The 19629-nt window shown below is 33.9% G+C and overlaps 2 protein-coding genes across 2 annotated transcripts in view; both read right to left on the reverse strand.

The window, feature by feature from the left end:
- The window catches only part of arhgef3 (Rho guanine nucleotide exchange factor (GEF) 3), a 44943-nt gene extending 39246 nt beyond the window's left edge, over positions 1-5697 (reverse strand). Inside the window, exon 1 of the mRNA XM_073844400.1 lies at positions 5487-5697. Coding sequence (XP_073700501.1) covers positions 5487-5591 — 105 coding nt within the window. The 5' untranslated portion in view covers positions 5592-5697. The remainder of the gene's footprint in view (positions 1-5486) is intronic.
- A 3572-nt stretch (positions 5698-9269) lies between these two features.
- The window catches only part of LOC141338175 (rho guanine nucleotide exchange factor 3-like), an 89315-nt gene continuing 78955 nt past the window's right edge, over positions 9270-19629 (reverse strand). The window contains exon 7 of the mRNA XM_073843731.1: positions 9270-9443. Within this exon, the coding sequence (XP_073699832.1) occupies positions 9270-9443 (174 nt within the window). The remainder of the gene's footprint in view (positions 9444-19629) is intronic.

Below are 19629 nucleotides of genomic sequence, written 5' to 3' on the forward strand. Positions count from 1 at the left end.
AACGCCACAAGTGTGACTTTTTGCAATTTTTATACAAAACAAAAAGCATTTTAAAATTCCTGATTAAACATTAAAGCACACTAGAGTGTGATAAACAGTGCGAATTTTCATTTTTTTTTAATCTCATATTGTGAAAATTATTAATAAAAAAAAAAAAATTTTCACTCAAAACAAGGTACCTACTCGCATATAAATGAGGCTTGTGATTAAAAGGATGCAAATAGAAACACAAACCCAGTCCTAAATAAAAGAAAACAAGCTGACAAAAATATTGAATCCAATATTTGGTGATAATAAAGCATAATCAGAGATTTATAAGCAGTCGTTTGGAGTCCAGTCATTTTTGACCCGGGAACACCACAAGTGTGACTTTTTGCAATTTTGTACAAAATAAAAGCATTTAAAAATTCCTGATTAAACATTAAAGCACACTAGTGTGAGAAACAGTGCAACTTTATTTAATTTTTAATTCATATTGTGAAAATTGTTTATAAATTTTTTTTTTTTTCATTTAAAAAACGAGGTACCTACTCTCAGATACATGAGGCCTACGGTTAATCAGATGCAAATAGAAAAATAAAACCAGTCCTAAACGAAAGAGAACAAGTTGACAAAAAGACTGAATCCAATATTTGGTGATAATAAAGCATAATGAGAGATTTATAAGCAGTGGTTTGGAGTCGGGTCATTTTTGACCGGGAACGCCACAAGTGTGACTTTTTGCAATTTTGTACAAAATAAAAGCATTTTACGAGCAGCTTACTAGGGTTTGAAACAAAGCTAATGAGTTAAAGAACAAATATGATTATAATCCATACAGCTGAAAGCAGTTTTCATGGGTTCCAGAAGTTAAGGTGGGTCCATCGTGGCAAGGGCTCCAGAAACAGGTCAGAGTGTCTGTGCAGCTGCACGCAGCAATCAAAGAGAGACTGCAGATGTGTTCTGATGAGAGGGGTCTGAACTAGAGCTCCCATAATTAAGATGAAAGCATGAGGACTGATGGTTATACACATGTCTTTTGATGTGCTCTGCTGAGAGCGAGTCGCTGCTGTGGGAAAGTTTGAGTCATGCGCTGATCGGGGTGGAACGACACCAAAACCCTGGGTCTGCCAAAAGTCAGGAGGATGAAAATCTTTTTCACACGTATCACAGGGGGAAAAGTCCTGGAGAATTTTTAAATGTGCAAACAAGTTTGTAATTCCAATAAGTTTACATTTAATAGTCATAACAATAATTACTTAAAAAGTAAAATCCAATTGCACATATGTGACTCTGGACCACAAAACCAGTGTTAAGCATCTGTAGCAATAGCCTACAATACATTGCATGGGTCCAAATCATATTTTTTTCTTTTATGCCAAAAATCATTAGGATATTAAGCAAACATCATATTCCATGAAGATATTTTCTAAAATTCCCAGTGTGAATATATAGAAACTTACTTTTTGATTGATTAGTAATATGCATTGCTAAGAACTTCATTTGGACAACTTTAAAGGTGAATTTTTGCAACCTTCAGATTCCAGATTTTTTTAAATAGTTGTAAATACTGTCCTATGCTAACAAACCATACATCAATGAAAAGCTTATTTATTCAGATGATAAATATAAATCTCAGTTTCAAAAAACTGACCCTTATGACTGGTTTTGTGGTCCAGGTTCACATGTACTCCTAGAAAAGACTATATTCTTTAATGCTTTCTACTTTGTGCATTGTTTTCATCCTCTGTTTGCCAGTATGCAACACTCTAAATGGCACATTAAGCATCCCTAATGAGAAAGATAATGGTAATTTTCTGTCAGGTGTCTAGGGTTGCAAAGGGGTCGCAAAAATTCCAGTAAACTTCTGTAAACCTTGCAAAGATTAAAAAAAAAAAAAAAAATCTGGAAAATTTCCGAAAATGACTGGACATTTTTGCAACTCTAGGACATATATTTTTCTGTTTTTGTTTTTTTTTTCTTAGAGTGTCTTAGAGTGTTTAATTAATACAGATTAGAGTAAGATTACTAAAATTAAGCAAAAAAAAAAAATTATATAAATGATCAAAATTTATTTTCTTGTTTTCAAAAAAAAATTAAGTGCGTTTTTGCTTGTTCTAATAAGAATTTTTGGATATTTTGGCTGGAAACAAGACAAAAAAAATCTAAGTAAGAAAAGCAGTTTTGAAGTGTTGCATGACAGCAACGGAAAGCGTGTGAAATACTGTCATGACAAAGACATCGCATGCAAATTTGCTAAAAAACGATGCCATCGCAGACGTATCGGTAAAACAGCTCGCAGTCAACCCTTTCTCCAGTCAATCATGCTATTGAAAAGCACAGACTTTACAACCACAAAGACACCAGAGACGAAAGCTAGAAGGACAGTGAAGATATCCAATTTCAGCCTTACAGCTGAAAGCAAAACTGGAAAACACTTTCCCCTGCATTGGCGTTGTTCCTGTGAATTATAAAATGCTTATATGCATGAAATGATTAGAGAGCATTCACAAAGCAAAAAGCATGCAAGCCGTGTGTTTCCAGCTGAGCAGCTGGCATTGTGATGAACTGGATAGTTTTACAGACCTCCCTGTTCTTCAAACCAAACACAGGTCACTGTGTGAAGTGATCCAGAAACCTGCGACTGACACTCCTGACGAGGGACTTAATGACAATCCCACATGTCCATAGATGGGACTGATCTCTAAAACTCAAAAAGTACAAAAAGCCGATGCAATTCCTTGAGTCAAAAGGCAAACGAGACGATTTTATGCTAAAATGTAGTTTTTTCATGCACCTGTCAAGTTTGAGATTTTGGGCTTTTTGGTTTTTCCTAAAGTGTTTTTTCAGACTAGTGGAAAGAAAATCCAAAATACACTGTTAAGTGTTTCTTTTATAGCACTTTATCTATTTGTGTCAATAGATTTCACTTACAATCCATATTTTGAAAGGCTGTGAGTATTTTCTCCTACACTGAGCCATAAATCTCCACTTCAGTAGCACTTACACACACCACACTTTACATTTTCATTCCTGTCTAGGTTTTTACAGAAGGGATTTGTTCATTTATGATTAGCCTGATTTTATATCCCTCCCATTTTATTCCCCCCAAAATGGTAAAAAAAACACATTGTTTTCTGTCTGTTCTAGGTTTTTTTCTCTGAATTATATGTCAAAAAAATTGAACAAGAGTTTTGAAACTGACTTCTTCCAGTGTTTAGATTTTTGTGCTAGAGATTTATGCAAATTAGCGCATTTGATTAAATTATGCATAATTTGCATATTTAAACCTAACATTTGAGAAAACTTGTAATACAAAAAAAGTTTGCAATTATCAGTGTAATCAATCAACTGGGTAAGTAAAGTGATAATTATTAATGAACCGTTTTACCCTACTCACCTGCAGTGTCTTGCCTTAAGGGATTAATGAATCTAGTTCAACCTGATTTACTTTATTGGTATAGCATTAGTTTGTATTGCAAAAAATGAATTTCAATCTGTAGCTTAACTGATAAAAATGATTTTGTGCTGAAGTGAATAATACAGAAAAACAAATGCAATTTCTACATTAAATAATTGAGTTCAGGCAAGTATAAAAGAGAGCAAATTCAAAATTAGTACTCAATTTAAGCGTGCAGAGTTTAAAATTTGAACTTTGTTTTTAGAAGGATTGTTTAAGTACTTATCAAAGTCATGATCCTGTTGTTCCCATCATGCACTTGGGCATGAATAATTAATGAGATTACATTTTGGCTGTTTCCGAGGTGTATTTACCCTGTTTTATGGGTGCTCTTGTTGTTTTGTAACATCTAGGCATCATTTTCTACTCAAAATGAGCCATTCATACTCAAAAACTATTCACTGATTGTTAGCGTCATTGTGTATCATGTGCCAAGTATTGAGGTCTCTGTTCATTTGGTTAGTAACTACATTGAGTCAACATAAAACCCTAAAAACAATAAGGAGCCGTCTACTTGCTTACATACACGTTTTAATTTTCAGTGCCATGATGTTTGAGTGAAGTTTACTCAAACTGTTGTAAAGTGAATTGTACTTGAGGACATAATTAAGTCGAAATTACTCACTGCATGTTAAATTTACTTATTTCCTTAGCTAATTGTACTTAAATTAGTTAAGTAGATTGTACTTAATTCCATACTTAGTACATACTGTAGCACACTAATGCTTCCGATTTAAGTTCTGTCTAGTTTCTGGAAGTAGACATAAAGCAGTAACAGTCCTCAGCTTCAGACATGATTCAGGGTCGTGACAACCAGCGGTTTAGCGAGCAAATGAGTCACCTGCATTGATTCAGTGAGAGTTTGAACTGTCTGGATGATTCAGTCTATGATTCAGACAGAAGACTCCAGTTCAGTCTGATTCACCAATAAGTCAAAAGAGTTCATAAAAACAATAGTGATCCGTTACAAAAAAGGACAGCACATGCATATGCTTTTGAATGTGAGGTCAGCAGGGCAACAAGTTTGCTATTATTTATCATCACCATATGCACCCATAGTACACTCTTCAAAAATAAAGGTGCCTCACGATGCCATAGAACAACCCTTTTTGTCTAAACGGTTCCATAAAGAAACTTGAACATTTTTAGAATCTTTATGTTTCAAAAAAGGTTCTTCAGGTTCTTTAAAGAACATTTGACTGAATGTTTTTTTTTTTGTGGAACCAAAAATGGCTCTGAAGAACCTTTTACAGCAGCTTTCTTTTTAATACAATATAATGACTTTTTTGGGGGTTCTATCAGCTTTGTGGCTCAATAGTGGTTTAAACACCCTCTGAGTCTAGCTGACTTTACACTAAAACAACAGCAGCGAAAGATAAAAACATCAGTACCAAAGTCCAGGGGTTTCTCAGCCTTTCAAACGCACTCTGCTGATGCACCTAGACACAGCTAAAACATTAGCAGGCTTTGAAGAACCGATGCAGAAAAGCCAGCGCTGACCTACAGATGCAGAAGCCACATCAGAAGAAGCCAAACACCACAAACATCTGCTACACTTTGCCACACTGAACCAAAGCTGACTTCTGCTTCTCTGAGAATAAGTCACAAGTGAAAACTTGCATGAAACATCTTGTTTGGGGCACTTTGATCAAGTTAATGGGCAGATGTGATTATAAACAGAGGGGTTGCAGAATTGCAGAACAAATCAGGCAACAATAAACAACAATTTGTGACAAATAATATCACATAACTCATATAAATCTCTACTGTTACACACATTTAGAAGCCACAACAGTGTAAAATAGCAAACTAATGGCTAAGTTTTATTATTAATAAATAATATTGACTAAAAACGCCTGGTAATGTATACATTCATCATTATTATTATTATGGGTAACAATATTATTAATAATGATAATAATGACAATAATAAATAGTATTTTTTTTTGCATGATTACAATTAGCCTTATTTACTGTGGGCACAGTGTTTACCACGTTTAACAGCTTTATCTTCCCATATAATAACACGCCAGTGCTCGGATCTCACCTCCAGCGGTCTCCCCATAGCGCATCCGCGGCGGCTGTTCGGCTCGTCCACGCTGCAGTTTGCTCGTTTGATCAGCAGGTAAATCGGGTAATCCTTCGCCACCATACTGACGCTGCTCTCCGCGGCGGAGTGAAGGAATCACAAGGGGACAGTCGCGTGCGATGCTCGCCAGCTACAGCGGCATCCTCGAGCTCTGGACAGAGTGAGTTCGTTCCGCTTCTGTTAGCGGCGAGCTCTGGAGAGAGAACGCGGGTGCGCGCAAAAAAAGTTCCACTCCAGCTGAGCGCGCAGCGTGAACGCGCACAGAGAGAACGATTTCAGTCAAGCTGGGAGCTGAAGATAAACTACTGCCTGAGAAGCTCAATAAACGACTGGGATTTATATTTGCCTCAGTTAACGTTCACTGAAACAACCGTGGACTACAAAACCTGTGTTAAAGGAGAAGTTCACTTCCAGAACTAAAATGTACAAATCATTTCGTCACCCCCTTTTCATCCAAGATGTCCATGCCTTTCTTTCTTTAGTTGTGAAGAAATAGTTTTTTGAGTGAAAAATGTAGTGGACTTCTATGGTGCAGTTTAAATGATCCCAGCCGAGGAAGAAGAGTCTTATCTAGTGAAACGATGTCTAACTTTGCATGAAGTTATTTAAATACATAATAAAATGATCAAAATCAATCAATCAATCACTCAATAAAATATAAAGTAAACACAAAAATATGAAAGAAATGTAATAGAAACAAAATATTCTAATAAAAAACTAAGATTTACTTCATTATAAATGAAAAATGACATTTAATAAATACAAATTAGAGTAATATTACTAAGATTCAACTAAATATATAATAAAAATGATCAAAATCAATTACCAATAAATAAATAAAGTATAAAGTAAATACAAAAAGCCGAAAGAAATGAAAGAAATGCAATAGAAAGTAAATATTGTAAAGAAAAGCTAAGATTTACTTTATTATAAATAAAAAATTACATTTAATAAATAAAAAAATAGATTACTAAGATTCAACTAATAAAAAATAACACCAATAAAAAAAGTAAATACAAAAAGATGAAAGAAATGCAATAGAAAGTAAATATTCTAAAGAAAAGCTAAGATTTACTTTATTATAAATAAAAAATAAGGACATTTAATAATTAAACAATAAAGTAAGATTACTAAGATTCAACTAAAAAAATAAAGCCAATAAATAAATAAAATATAAAGTAAATAAAAAAGATGAAATAATTATAATAGAAACAAAATATTCTAATAAAAGAGCTAAGATTTAAGTAAATAAATAATAAAAATGATCAAAATCCATCAACCAATAAAAAATGAAATATAAAGTAAACAAAAAGATGAAAGAAATGCAATAAAAAAATTCTAATACAAAAACTTACTTTTTTTATAAATAAAACACAAATGTAATAAATATTATTATTTTATTATTAAGATTATTAAGATTCAACTAAATAAATAATAAAAATGATCAAAATCAATTACCAATAAATAAATAAAGTATAAAGTAAATACAAAAAGCCGAAAGAAATGAAAGAAATGTAATAGAAAGAAGATATTGTAAAGAAAAGCTCAGATTTACTTTATTATAAATAAAAAATTACATTTAATAAATAAAAAATAGATTACTAAGATTCAACTAATAAAAAATAACACCAATAAATAAATAAAATATAAAGTAAATACAAAAAGATGAAATAAATGCAATAAAAAAATTCTAATTAAAAAACGTACTTTTCTATAAATAAAACACAAATTTAATAAATAAAAATAGAGTAAGATTATTAAGATTCAACTAAATCAATAATAAAAATTAACAAAATCAATCAACCAATAAATAAATAAAATATTAAGTAAATACAAAAAGATGAAAGAAATGTAAGAGAAACAAAATATTCTAATAAAAAACCTAAGATTTACTTCATTATAAATGAACTATTACATTTAATAAATAAAAATAGAGTAAGATTATTAAGATTCAACTAAATAAATAATAAAAATGATCAAAATCAATTACCAAAAAAAAAAAAAAAATTAAGTAAATACAAAAAGAAATGTAAGAGAAACAAAATATTCTAATAAAATACCTAATAAACCTAATAAAAAACCTACTTCATTATAAATGAAAAATGACATTTAATAAATACAAATTAGAGTAATATTACTAAGATTCAACTAAATATATAATAAAAATGATCAAAATCAATTACCAATAAATAAATAAAGTATAAAGTAAATACAAAAAGCCGAAAGAAATGAAAGAAATGTAAGAGAAACAAAACATTCTAAAGAAAAGCTAAGATTTACTTCATTATAAATGAAAAATTACATTTAATAAATAAAAATTTGAGTAATATTACTAAGATTCAACTAAATAAATAATAAAAATGATCAAAATCAATTACCAATAAATAAATAAAGTATAAAGTAAATACAAAAAGCCGAAAGAAATGAAAGAAATGTAAGAGAAACAAAACATTCTAAAGAAAAGCTAAGATTTACTTTATTATAAATGAAAAATTACATTTAATAAATAAAAATTTGAGTAATATTACTAAGATTCAACTAAATAAATAATAAAAATGATCAAAATCAATTACCAATAAATAAATAAAGTATAAAGTAAATACAAAAAGCCGAAAGAAATGAAAGAAATGTAAGAGAAACAAAACATTCTAAAGAAAAGCTAAGATTTACTTCATTATAAATGAAAAATTACATTTAATAAATAAAAATTAGAGTAATATTACTAAGATTCAACTAAATAAATAATAAAAATGATCAAAATCAATTACCAATAAATAAATAAAGTATAAAGTAAATACAAAAAGCCGAAAGAAATGAAAGAAATGTAATAGAAAGAAGATATTGTAAAGAAAAGCTCAGATTTACTTTATTATAAATAAAAAAAATACATTTAATAAATAAAAAATAGATTACTAAGATTCAACTAATAAAAAGTAACACCAATAAAAAAAATAAAATAAAGTAAATACAAAAAGCCGAAAGAAATGAAAGAAATGTAAGAGAAACAAAACATTCTAAAGAAAAGCTAAGATTTACTTCATTATAAATGAAAAATTACATTTAATAAATAAAAATTTGAGTAATATTACTAAGATTCAACTAAATAAATAATAAAAATGATCAAAATCAATTACCAAAAAAAAAAAAAATTAAGTAAATACAAAAAGAAATGTAAGAGAAACAAAATATTCTAATAAAATACCTAATAAACCTAATAAAAAACCTACTTCATTATAAATGAAAAATGACATTTAATAAATACAAATTAGAGTAATATTACTAAGATTCAACTAAATATATAATAAAAATGATCAAAATCAATTACCAATAAATAAATAAAGTATAAAGTAAATACAAAAAGAGGAAAGAAATGAAAGAAATGAAATAGAAACATGTTCTAAAGAAAAGATAAGATTTACTTTATTATAAATAAAAAAATACATTTAATAAATAAAAATTACAGTAAGATTACTAAGATTTAACTAAAATAATAATAATAATAATAATAATAATAAATAATTAAAATGATCAAAATCAATCAACCAATAAATAAATAATAAACATAGATCTGCTTTTTGATTTTTAGTATGTGGGTACTGATCATATTTAGGGTTTTGTGGCATCGAAACGATTAAAAACCCCTGTTTTAAGGTATAAGGACACGAATCTCTTCAGCTCTTCTGGGGTCAGTTTGACATTATCTGAATCCTAAATAATCCTAATCCTAATAATCATAAGCCTTCAGTCAGTCAGAGAAGGCGCTGCTGTTTCAGTGAGCAGCGGCAGGAAGTAAGGTCCAGTTGGACAGGTTTGTGTAGTGTCCCGGCTGAGCGGTTCCTGTGATTGTGCGGCTATCAGGCGTGGGGAAGTGTAGCGAGGGGATAGCGACCGCTCAGATGAACGCCAGCCAAAACACTGACGGTAAACAAACAGTCGCCTTTGACGCTCACTCAACGAGGTGCCTCTCCAATAACCCCAAACGCCTTCTGAATGCTGCTGGTGACCCGCAACTTCTGTGCAATTCAAGGGTCGACTGCAGCTTAGAGAACAAAACGCTTCTGTGGCCAGTCGTCATTTATGAAATTGTCATTTATAAATGAAGGGACCTAGTTCTGGCAGACCTAATTCAAGACAAAACCAGTGGCTTTTAGTGCTTTTACTTTCTGGGATGAGTCTTATTCAATTGTTCATAAAGGAAGGCATTTGCCATCATCCTTTTGACAGAAACAAACATCTGTTGTTCATAATTGTTGATGTGTTACTTAATCTTGAGTGAATCGGTGTTATTTAAGGCTTAGCTAAGACGCTAAGATCTCCACGTCCATGGAAAGCACATTGAATGCAAGTAAAGTGATACTTTTAAGGTTTCGAATAAGTTTTACGAGAATAAAATGTCAAAATCTGGTTAAAATAATGTTACATTGTCAATATTTATGTAAAAATTCAAACAACATGCTTATTCTGACTCGTACATATTAAAAGAACTGGGGAGAATATTCAATTGTATTGTGTTTTTGAACAAGTAAAATTATTTTACTGACAAATGGGCAAAACCTAGGACAGTGGCATGTTTTAAAATTAGCATTATGATTTTATGTGAGGATCACATTTATGAAGTAGGCAGTGCAGCAAGCTTTAAAAGGGAGCTAAGCCTGCTGTGAAGACAAGAAAAAGCACAAACCACAGTGATTTCATTGGCTATTCAGAAAATAATCTAATCACACTCAGGCAAAAGGAGACGAAATCAACAAGTCTAACTCACAAAGTGATGAAATCTGATTGGTGTTGACTTAAAAGAAGAGTTTAGCCAACAAACTCTTCAAAAAACGAAATCTTTTAAGGCGAGACACTGCCCGTGAAAAGGGTAAAAAAACAAACAAACTAATAGTTATCACCTTACTTACTCAGTTGAGGGATTACATTGATAATTGCAACAACAACAAAAAAAAAATTATATTACATTGTTTCTCAAATGTAAGGTTTTAATATGCAACTGAGCCATTATTTAATTAAATATGCACTAATTGGCTTACACTTCTAGTCAGTTGAAGTCAGTTTCAAAACTTTTTTTTTTTACATATTAGAGGCAAAACTTTTTACAGAGGAAATTTTGGGTCTCATTTTGTCACTCCATATTTCAGAAAAAAACCTAGAAAAGAGGAAACACTGCTTTTGTTTTACTTTTTTGGGGAATAAAATGTTGTATGTAATCAAGCTGGCAGTTTCTTCTGTAAGTTTTCTTTCCACTAGTCTGAAAAAAACACTCCAGCAAACTCCACAGACTGATCCAGACACAAAGACTCACAATGACTGGCCGATCGGACATGTTTCACCACACAGTCATCGTCTAGCCGTCATCACTGTTATTGTGCTTCATGGGATCAAGTAAACCATTCTGCTCTATTTCCAGTATGTTTTCCAGCATATCCAGTGAAACAGATGACAGTTAAGCACCTCTAGATGTTTATTTAAATGTATGGGTCTCTTACAGAGATCAATTTGTTTCCCTAAATCTCTGATATTGTGTTTTCTTAGGGGTGTGCGATATGATGATTTTTAATCACGGACGTTTAAATGTCTATAAAGGTGCTTCACGATGCCATAATAGAACCTTTTTTGTTTAAACGGTTCCATAAAGAACCTTTAACATCTTAAGAACCTGGTGGTGAAAGAAGGTTCTTCCGATTATGAAAAGGTAAGAAAGAGATGCTTCTTTAAAGAACCGTTGATTGAATGGCTCTCAGTGGAACCAAAAATGGTTCTTTTTGCATCGCTGTGAAGAACCTCAAAAACACCTTTATTTTTAAGAGTGTTGTGAATAGTGAGAATTGTTGGAGCTTTATCTAAATCCGCAGAAGTAGGTCATCCGTAAACATGACGTAATGGAAGTTCTTCATAAAACTGCATGCACTTTATGGTCTATGTGTTGAGTTCATCTGATCAAAGACAGCTATCATCGCTCTATATCTGTGGCATGAAAGACCCTCTAAAGATGACTCTGAACGGCTGAACATGTCCAAACATCTTTGAAGTGAGAGACTCAAAAGCTCTGAGGCTTTTCAAAGCCCTGGCCTTTATTCTGACCCTAATTGCAAATCTTTAAAAGTGAAATACATGCGATGTAATTTATTACTGTGATACACAGCTGAATTTTATTGGACTGATGAAGAGAAAATCTAAAGCTTGGAAGTGCCAGGATAATTTTGAATATAACTAAAAAAAAAATGTCATACACCTAGGATGCCTTGAGGGTGAGTAAATAATGAGCTAATTTTCATTTTTGGGTAAACTAACCCTTTAAAACAATACTGGTAACCTGTACACAAAAATGTTCACATCAAAATAGAAACACAAAGGTATTTTCACTAGTGCTTTCAACACCATCTCTGGTGATCCAAAGCAAAAGCAAAACTCCAGCGCTGTCCATCATCATATGAACCTGGCCCCCCTCTTGACAAAACCAGCATATATGCTGGTTAGATAGGTTTTGATGCTGGTAAGCTGGTTTAAGATGGTCCTTTGCTGGTTTATGCTGGTCCTTTGCTGGTTTAAGGTGGTCCTTTGTTGGTTAATGGTGGTCCTTTGCTGGTTTAAGATGGTCCTTTGCTGGTTTAAGGTGGTCCTTTGCTGGTTTAAGATGGTCCTTTGCTGGTTTAAGGTGGTCCTTTGCTGGTTTAAGATGGTCCTTTGCTGGTTTAAGATGGTCCTTTGCTGGTTTAAGATGGTCCTTTGCTGGTTTATGCTGGTCCTTTGCTGGTTAATGCTGGTCCTTTGCTGGTTTAAGATGGTCCTTTGCTGTTTTAAGGTGGTCCTTTGCTGGTTTAAGGTGGTCCTTTGCTGGTTAATGCTGGTCCTTTGCTGGTTAATGCTGGTCCTTTGCTGGTTAATGCTGGTCCTTTGCTGGTTTAAGATGGTCCTTTGCTGGTTTATGCTGGTCCTTTGTTGGTTAATGGTGGTCCTTTGCTGTTTTAAGGTGGTCCTTTGCTGGTTTAAGGTGGTCCTTTGCTGGTTAGTGGTGGTCCTTTGCTGGTTTAAGATGGTCCTTTGCTGGTTTAAGGTGGTCCTTTGCTGGTTAGTGGTGGTCCTTTGCTGGTTTAAGATGGTCCTTTGCTGGTTAATGCTGGTCCTTTGCTGGTTAATGCTGGTCCTTTGCTGGTTAATGCTGGTCCTTTGCTGGTTTAAGATGGTCCTTTGCTGGTTTAAGGTGGTCCTTTGCTGGTTAATGCTGGTCCTTTGCTGGTTTAAGATGGTCCTTTGCTGGTTAGTGGTGGTCCTTTGCTGGTTTAAGATGGTCCTTTGCTGGTTTAAGATGGTCCTTTGCTGGTTTAAGATGGTCCTTTGCTGGTTTAAGATGGTCCTTTGCTGGTTTAAGGTGGTCCTTTGCTGGTTTAAGATGGTCCTTTGCTGGTTTAAGGTGGTCCTTTGCTGGTTTAAGATGGTCCTTTGCTGGTTAGTGGTGGTCCTTTGCTGGTTTAAGATGGTCCTTTGCTGGTTTAAGGTGGTCCTTTGCTGGTTAAAGCTGGTCCTTTGCTGGTTAATGCTGGTCCTTTGCTGGTTAATGCTGGTCCTTTGCTGGTTTAAGATGGTCCTTTGCTGGTTTAAGGTGGTCCTTTGCTGGTTAATGCTGGTCCTTTGCTGGTTTAAGATGGTCCTTTGCTGGTTAGTGGTGGTCCTTTGCTGGTTTAAGATGGTCCTTTGCTGGTTTAAGATGGTCCTTTGCTGGTTTAAGGTGGTCCTTTGCTGGTTTAAGATGGTCCTTTGCTGGTTTAAGATGGTCCTTTGCTGGTTTAAGGTGGTCCTTTGCTGGTTTAAGATGGTCCTTTGCTGGTTTAAGGTGGTCCTTTGCTGGTTTAAGGTGGTCCTTTGCTGGTTAGTGGTGGTCCTTTGCTGGTTTAAGATGGTCCTTTGCTGGTTTAAGGTGGTCCTTTGCTGGTTAATGCTGGTCCTTTGCTGGTTTAAGATGGTCCTTTGCTGGTTAGTGGTGGTCCTTTGCTGGTTTAAGATGGTCCTTTGCTGGTTTAAGATGGTCCTTTGCTGGTTTAAGGTGGTCCTTTGCTGGTTTAAGATGGTCCTTTGCTGGTTTAAGGTGGTCCTTTGCTGGTTTAAGATGGTCCTTTGCTGGTTAGTGGTGGTCCTTTGCTGGTTTAAGGTGGTCCTTTGCTGGTTTAAGGTGGTCCTTTGCTGGTTAGTGGTGGTCCTTTGCTGGTTTAAGATGGTCCTTTGCTGGTTTAAGGTGGTCCTTTGCTGGTTAGTGGTGGTCCTTTGCTGGTTTAAGGTGGTCCTTTGCTGGTTAGTGGTGGTCCTTTGCTGGTTTAAGATGGTCCTTTGCTGGTTTAAGATGGTCCTTTGCTGGTTTAAGGTGGTCCTTTGCTGGTTTAAGGTGGTCCTTTGCTGGTTTAAGGTGGTCCTTTGCTGGTTTAAGATGGTCCTTTGCTGGTTTAAGATGGTCCTTTGCTGGTTAGTGGTGGTCCTTTGCTGGTTTATGCTGCTCCTTTGGTGGTATATGCTAGTCCTTAGCTGTTTTATGCTGGACTGGGTTTATGCATAAACCAGCTAAAACCAGCATCCCAGCATCAAAACCTACCTAACCAACAAATGCTGTTTTTTTAACAGGGCCGTGGTTGACAAGAGGTTAAAAGAGTGACACAAATACAATATCTGCTGACCCAGATTGAGAAACTCTGCAGGTGAATGCACACTACTGCAGAAGTGCCATTTACTGCACCCTTTGAAGGGCACTACAAAGCTGAACCCTTTCAACAAATGTTGATCTCCTGCGACACCCGACTGTGCCCTACTTTCTCAAAAACATTCCAATAATCACGTCGCAATCTCTGATTCCCTCTGGGCCACCGGTTTCTATAGGATTTAGCTCAACTGAGATATTTTCTTCCTGCACATTTCCTCCGTGATCAGTTTTTCTGCACAGTGGTCCATCAGTAAAATGTCACAGGAAATAACGCTCCTCCACCTGTTGCTAATAAACTCATCCTAAACCTGAAAGATGTCAACACTGAAAGAGCTCAGTGTTTTATTATTATTATTATTATTATTATTATTATTATTACTGTTGCTAATTTTTGGGTGTGTTTTTTCTATACACTACCGCTCAAAAGTTTGGGATCAGTAAGAGTTTGAATGTGTTTTTTTAAGAATTCTTATATGCTTATCAAGGCTGCATTTACTTGATCAAAAATACAGAAAATATGTAATATTGTGAAATATTTTTACAGTTTAAAATAATGGTGTTCTATATTAATATGTTTTAAAATGTAATTTATTCCTGTGTTGCAAAGCTGAATTTTTATCAGCCACTGTTAAGAGTACCAAAACAGTGGCCAGAAAGCTCTCGAAGTTCATCAAAAATATCTAAACTTGTGTCCCGAAGAAGAGCGAAGGGTTTGGAACAACATAAGGATGAGTAATTAATGTCTGAATTTTCATTTTTGGGTGAACTAACCCTTTAAGATATCTTTAACTGACATTTCACAGCACTGGATCTCCTGATGGACAAGCCAGAGATTGTTGTGTTTGCTTCTTTCTTAGTAACAGCTTTCTCTTTTTTGTCTCAAAACAAGCGGAAGTCTCTGTTAAGGTGTAAACAGGAAGAGCAGGCGAATATACTGGATTATTAACCGTTCTGAGGTGGTTTAGGAGCCAGTATGATATAACCCTGCAGTTCGACTCTGGCCATCTGTATGGTGTCCTCCAGAATAGATTTGAAGGGTTATTGGATTTAAAGGCTAGACACATAATGGCAGCTCATTTAAGTATTTCCGCTGAAGCAGGATAGCACCAAGGTCCTGAAATAGCAGTCAATACAGACTATCAGCAATCATTTTTTTGCCCACATTGGAAACACTGGAGACTAAAAATGAAACTATCTATTTATGCAATGTGGGAAATGAAGACTAAAAACTGATTTATTGCTTATAAACCTTGGTGAAGCACACTTTAGATTAGGGAACACTATTCAATAACAAGGGGGTGAGTACATTATCTGTACATTTTTGTTCTGGAAGTTAACTCCTTTAATTAAACATATACTATTACCTCTTATGTGGCTATTTGCAAATCATACTCATATACTTCTGTACTATTTCAGTGAAATTGCTGGCATTTATTTTCAACAGCTACTGTAAGAAAAGGCACATAAAAAAGGACCCAAGACAGAACCCTGGGGGACTCATCTCAATACTAGCCTGCTTTTCTTCTTCTTCTTTTTTTTTCTGTTTCTAAGTTATTTAGTCTGTATTGGCATTATATCAGTGCCACAAACTAAATTATTTATATAAAGGACTCTGATATACAACAAAAGCAATTTGGAAAGAAGGGCTATCATGCCCCCAATAGTCAAAATTGAAGTTGCTCTTCATAGAATATCTTTCCAGAGTATCTTCTCCCATTTTATTCATAATATTACACTATTTTATAAAAAAAGCCTTTTTTAAAAAAAAAAAAAACTGTACCACATCAATAGCTGGGTTTCCATCCAAAGTAGCGAATTTAACTTTCTGTGAAAATTGGAATATTGCATAAAACTTTTGCGAATAAGCACTGTTTCCATCCAGCGAGTCAAAGAGAACAAAATTGTCACTTCCTGATAAAAAATTGTCACCTAAATGTGAATAATTTTCATAAATAATAAATGCATCTACTTGCATTTATAGAGAGAGCAGTCAAAAATGCAATACATGCAGTCACTGCTTTCCGAGGCGGAGGATGCCAGCTAGGAGGAAACATGGAGGAATTTATTTGCAAAATGCGTTTCCATTATTTGCATTAAACCTTTTTTTTTTTTTTTCGCACAAATCAAACATTTTTGCAAATTAGCATTTTGGTGTTTCCATCACTCGTTTCTAATGCAATACTTCAAAATGTGCATTAAAACATAGATAAAATGCCATCGATTTCAACCAGGGTTATTATGAAACTAAAATAAATGCAAAAATGGTTGATTTAACAATATTTTTTAGTAAATTGTTTACTAACGATTACTACAACCGTATCATAACTGATTGAGAGGTCCTTAAAGGACTAGTTCAAACAAAAATGTACAAATAATTTACTCACCCCATTGTCATTTCTTTTTCCCAAAATCATGTTTTTTGAGGGAAACATTTCAGGATTTCTCTCTCTATATGGTGAACCTCCATGGTGCCCCTGAGTTTGAACTTCAATGCAGCTTCAAAGGGTTTACTGAGGAAGAAGGGTCTTATCTAGTGAAACTTTAGAAAAAAGAAAAAAAAAGACAATTTATATACTTTTTAACCTCAAATGCTCATCAAGACAAGCATTCATGGTTAAAAAGTATATACATTGTACATTATTTTAGAAAATAACCAATCATTTCACTAGATAAGACCCTTCTTCCTCGGCTGGGTTCGTTTAGAGCCCTTTGAAGCTGCATTTAAACTGCATTTTGGAAGCTCAAACTCAGGGTACCATAGAAGTCCACTATATGGAGAGAAATGCTAAAATGTTTTCCTCAAAAAACATAATTTCTTTACAACTGAAGAAACAAAAGACGTGAACATCTTGGATAACAAGGGGTTGAATACATTATCTGTAAATTTTAGTTCTGGGAGTAGACTAATTATTTCAAAGATCTTTTTTCTTTCAGAAACCGCCAGTGTCAACATAAAGGATTTAAACACTTGCTAAAAGCTACTTAAATGCACAGAATTTAGGTCAGAATTTTTAAGCATATGGAAGTCAATAAAAATAAGCATGCAGTTAAGTTAATCTGGTGGGCATATTATTAGGAAAATACTATTATTAATAATTATTACAAAAATTATAAATAGTCTGTTTAAGGCGAGACACTGCAGGTGTTATTAACTAATAGTTATCACATTGCTTACCCAGTTGATTGATTACATTGATAACTGCAAACATTTTTTTGTATCACAAGTTTTTTAAATGTTAGGTTTAAATATGCAAATGAGCCATTATTTAATGAAATGTGCACTAATTTGCATACACGACTAGAACAAAAATCTAAACACTGGATCAGTGTTGTTTTCGTCAACGATGACGATGACGAAATCATTTCGTTGACGCCACTTTTTTTCATGACGATAACCAGACGATGACGAGATAAAAATGGCTCGTTGATGACTAAAACATGACGAGACGTGTGTGAGTTTTCGTTGACGAGACGAGAATAGACGAAAATGTTAGTGGGTGGTCCGTCAGACGTTTAAAATGCATGACATTTCTGCTTATTGTGCATGCCAATTAAAACTTAAAAAGTATCTGACGCTATGGCAAGCCGTTTTAGCATTAAATACTCTTTGCTGTACTAGTATGGCAAGCCGTTTTAGCATTCCATCCTTGTTTGTCTTTTATGTTCTAAAACATTCCTTCATTATTGTAATTATTGGTGAAAATAGTCGATCCGGAAGCTCACATTGTGTTGAACTATAGATCTGCTATTTTCAGAACTTATAAGTGACACTACCCAACAGCAAAATACTTACTGACCTACATTAATTTGTTAAAAGACTACTTTTTCCCCTTTTTTTTGACTAAAACTAGACTAAAACCTTTTTGACTTTTCGTCGACTAAAATTGGACTAAAACTATCACATATAGAAGTGACTAAAATTTGACTAAAACTAAGAAGCATTTTAGTCCAAAAGACTAAGACTAAGACTAAATCTAAGATGGTTGTCAAAAACAACACTGCACTGGATGAAGTCAGTTTCAATTTTTGACATATTAGAGTCAAATGTTTTTACAAAGGGGATTTTGAGTCTCATTTTGTTTGAAATACAGAAAACTGTTTTTTTAACCATTTTTGGGGGAATAAAATGTATAAAATCAAGCAAATTATACATGAACAAATCCCTCTGTAAAAACCTTCAGTATATAGACAGGAATACAAATGTAAAGTTTGGTGTGTGTAAGTGCTACTGAAGTGGAGATTTATTGCTCAGTTTAGGAGAAAAAACTCATTTTGAGAAAACAGCCTTTAAAAATTGTAATTGAAATCTATTGGCACAAATAGATAAAGTGCTATAAAAGAAACACTCAATAGTGTCTTTTGGGTGTTTTCGTTCCACTAGTCTGAAAAAACACTTTACGAAACACCAAAAATCTTGACAGGTGCATGAAAAAACAGTGGTTTTGCCTGCAGTGTCTCCCCTTAAATGAAGAAGTCTTTGCTATCTAAACAAAGAGAAAAAAATCCCATCCAACCCAAGCAAACCTAAGCTTTTTCTCCTCCTGCAAAAACAGTAGGCGCCTGGTTAAAATCAAAATCAGCTGACATATCTCAACATATGTTTTTGCCAACATTGTATCTTTAACAAGCGAAAACGGCAGCAAAAAAGCAACCTGTGTGCGATTCAGCAGGAGAAACCACATACATTGTGTTTTTTGTAGGGATGCTCATTTCGGTTAATTTTCCTGACCGACAACCGCTGCTCGTTATCCGATCATTAACCGTTAACTGATAAAATTAGAATAATACATTTGTTTAAAATAAAAATAGAATGCACGAGTATCTGTGATGATACATAAAAATACAAGCAAATGTTTTATTTTAACGTGCAAACAGCAGCATACAGAGCAACAACAAAAACTGCATTCATATACTCAAATTATCACGCATGAGCAGCGCTTCTGAGAACAGAGAAAATCAGAATGAAAAAAAAAAGAATAATATAAATAGGCCTACACTAAATATGTATAAATTAAATAACTACCTAATTAAGATGACAAAACTAAAACACACTGAATCCTTCTATGCGCTTTGAAGAAAGGTACCGGTCTTGTTCTTCTCGTCGGACATAAAAACATATAGCAGGCCAGCTTATACCTCAGTTTTTAACATGTGGACATACTGTACGGATAGACTGGGACGCTGTCTGTTAACGCTTAGATCCGTGACAAAAACACTTCACAAGAATCCTTTCAATTTGCGGTTCGGGTCTTTTCATCCACTAGTCATATGTGGAGAAACGTGTTTTCACAGCGTTCAAAAGCCAATCACAGACATTTCTGTTGATTACATTATCGCAGTGGCCAATCAGAGGCGGCTATGTTACGATCCTCTCACCACTCAAAGTGCCGGTTTCAGTTCTGCTGAATTCTA

This window comes from Garra rufa, chromosome 7, assembly GCF_049309525.1.
Source record: "Garra rufa chromosome 7, GarRuf1.0, whole genome shotgun sequence".
Lineage (NCBI taxonomy): Eukaryota > Metazoa > Chordata > Actinopteri > Cypriniformes > Cyprinidae > Garra > Garra rufa.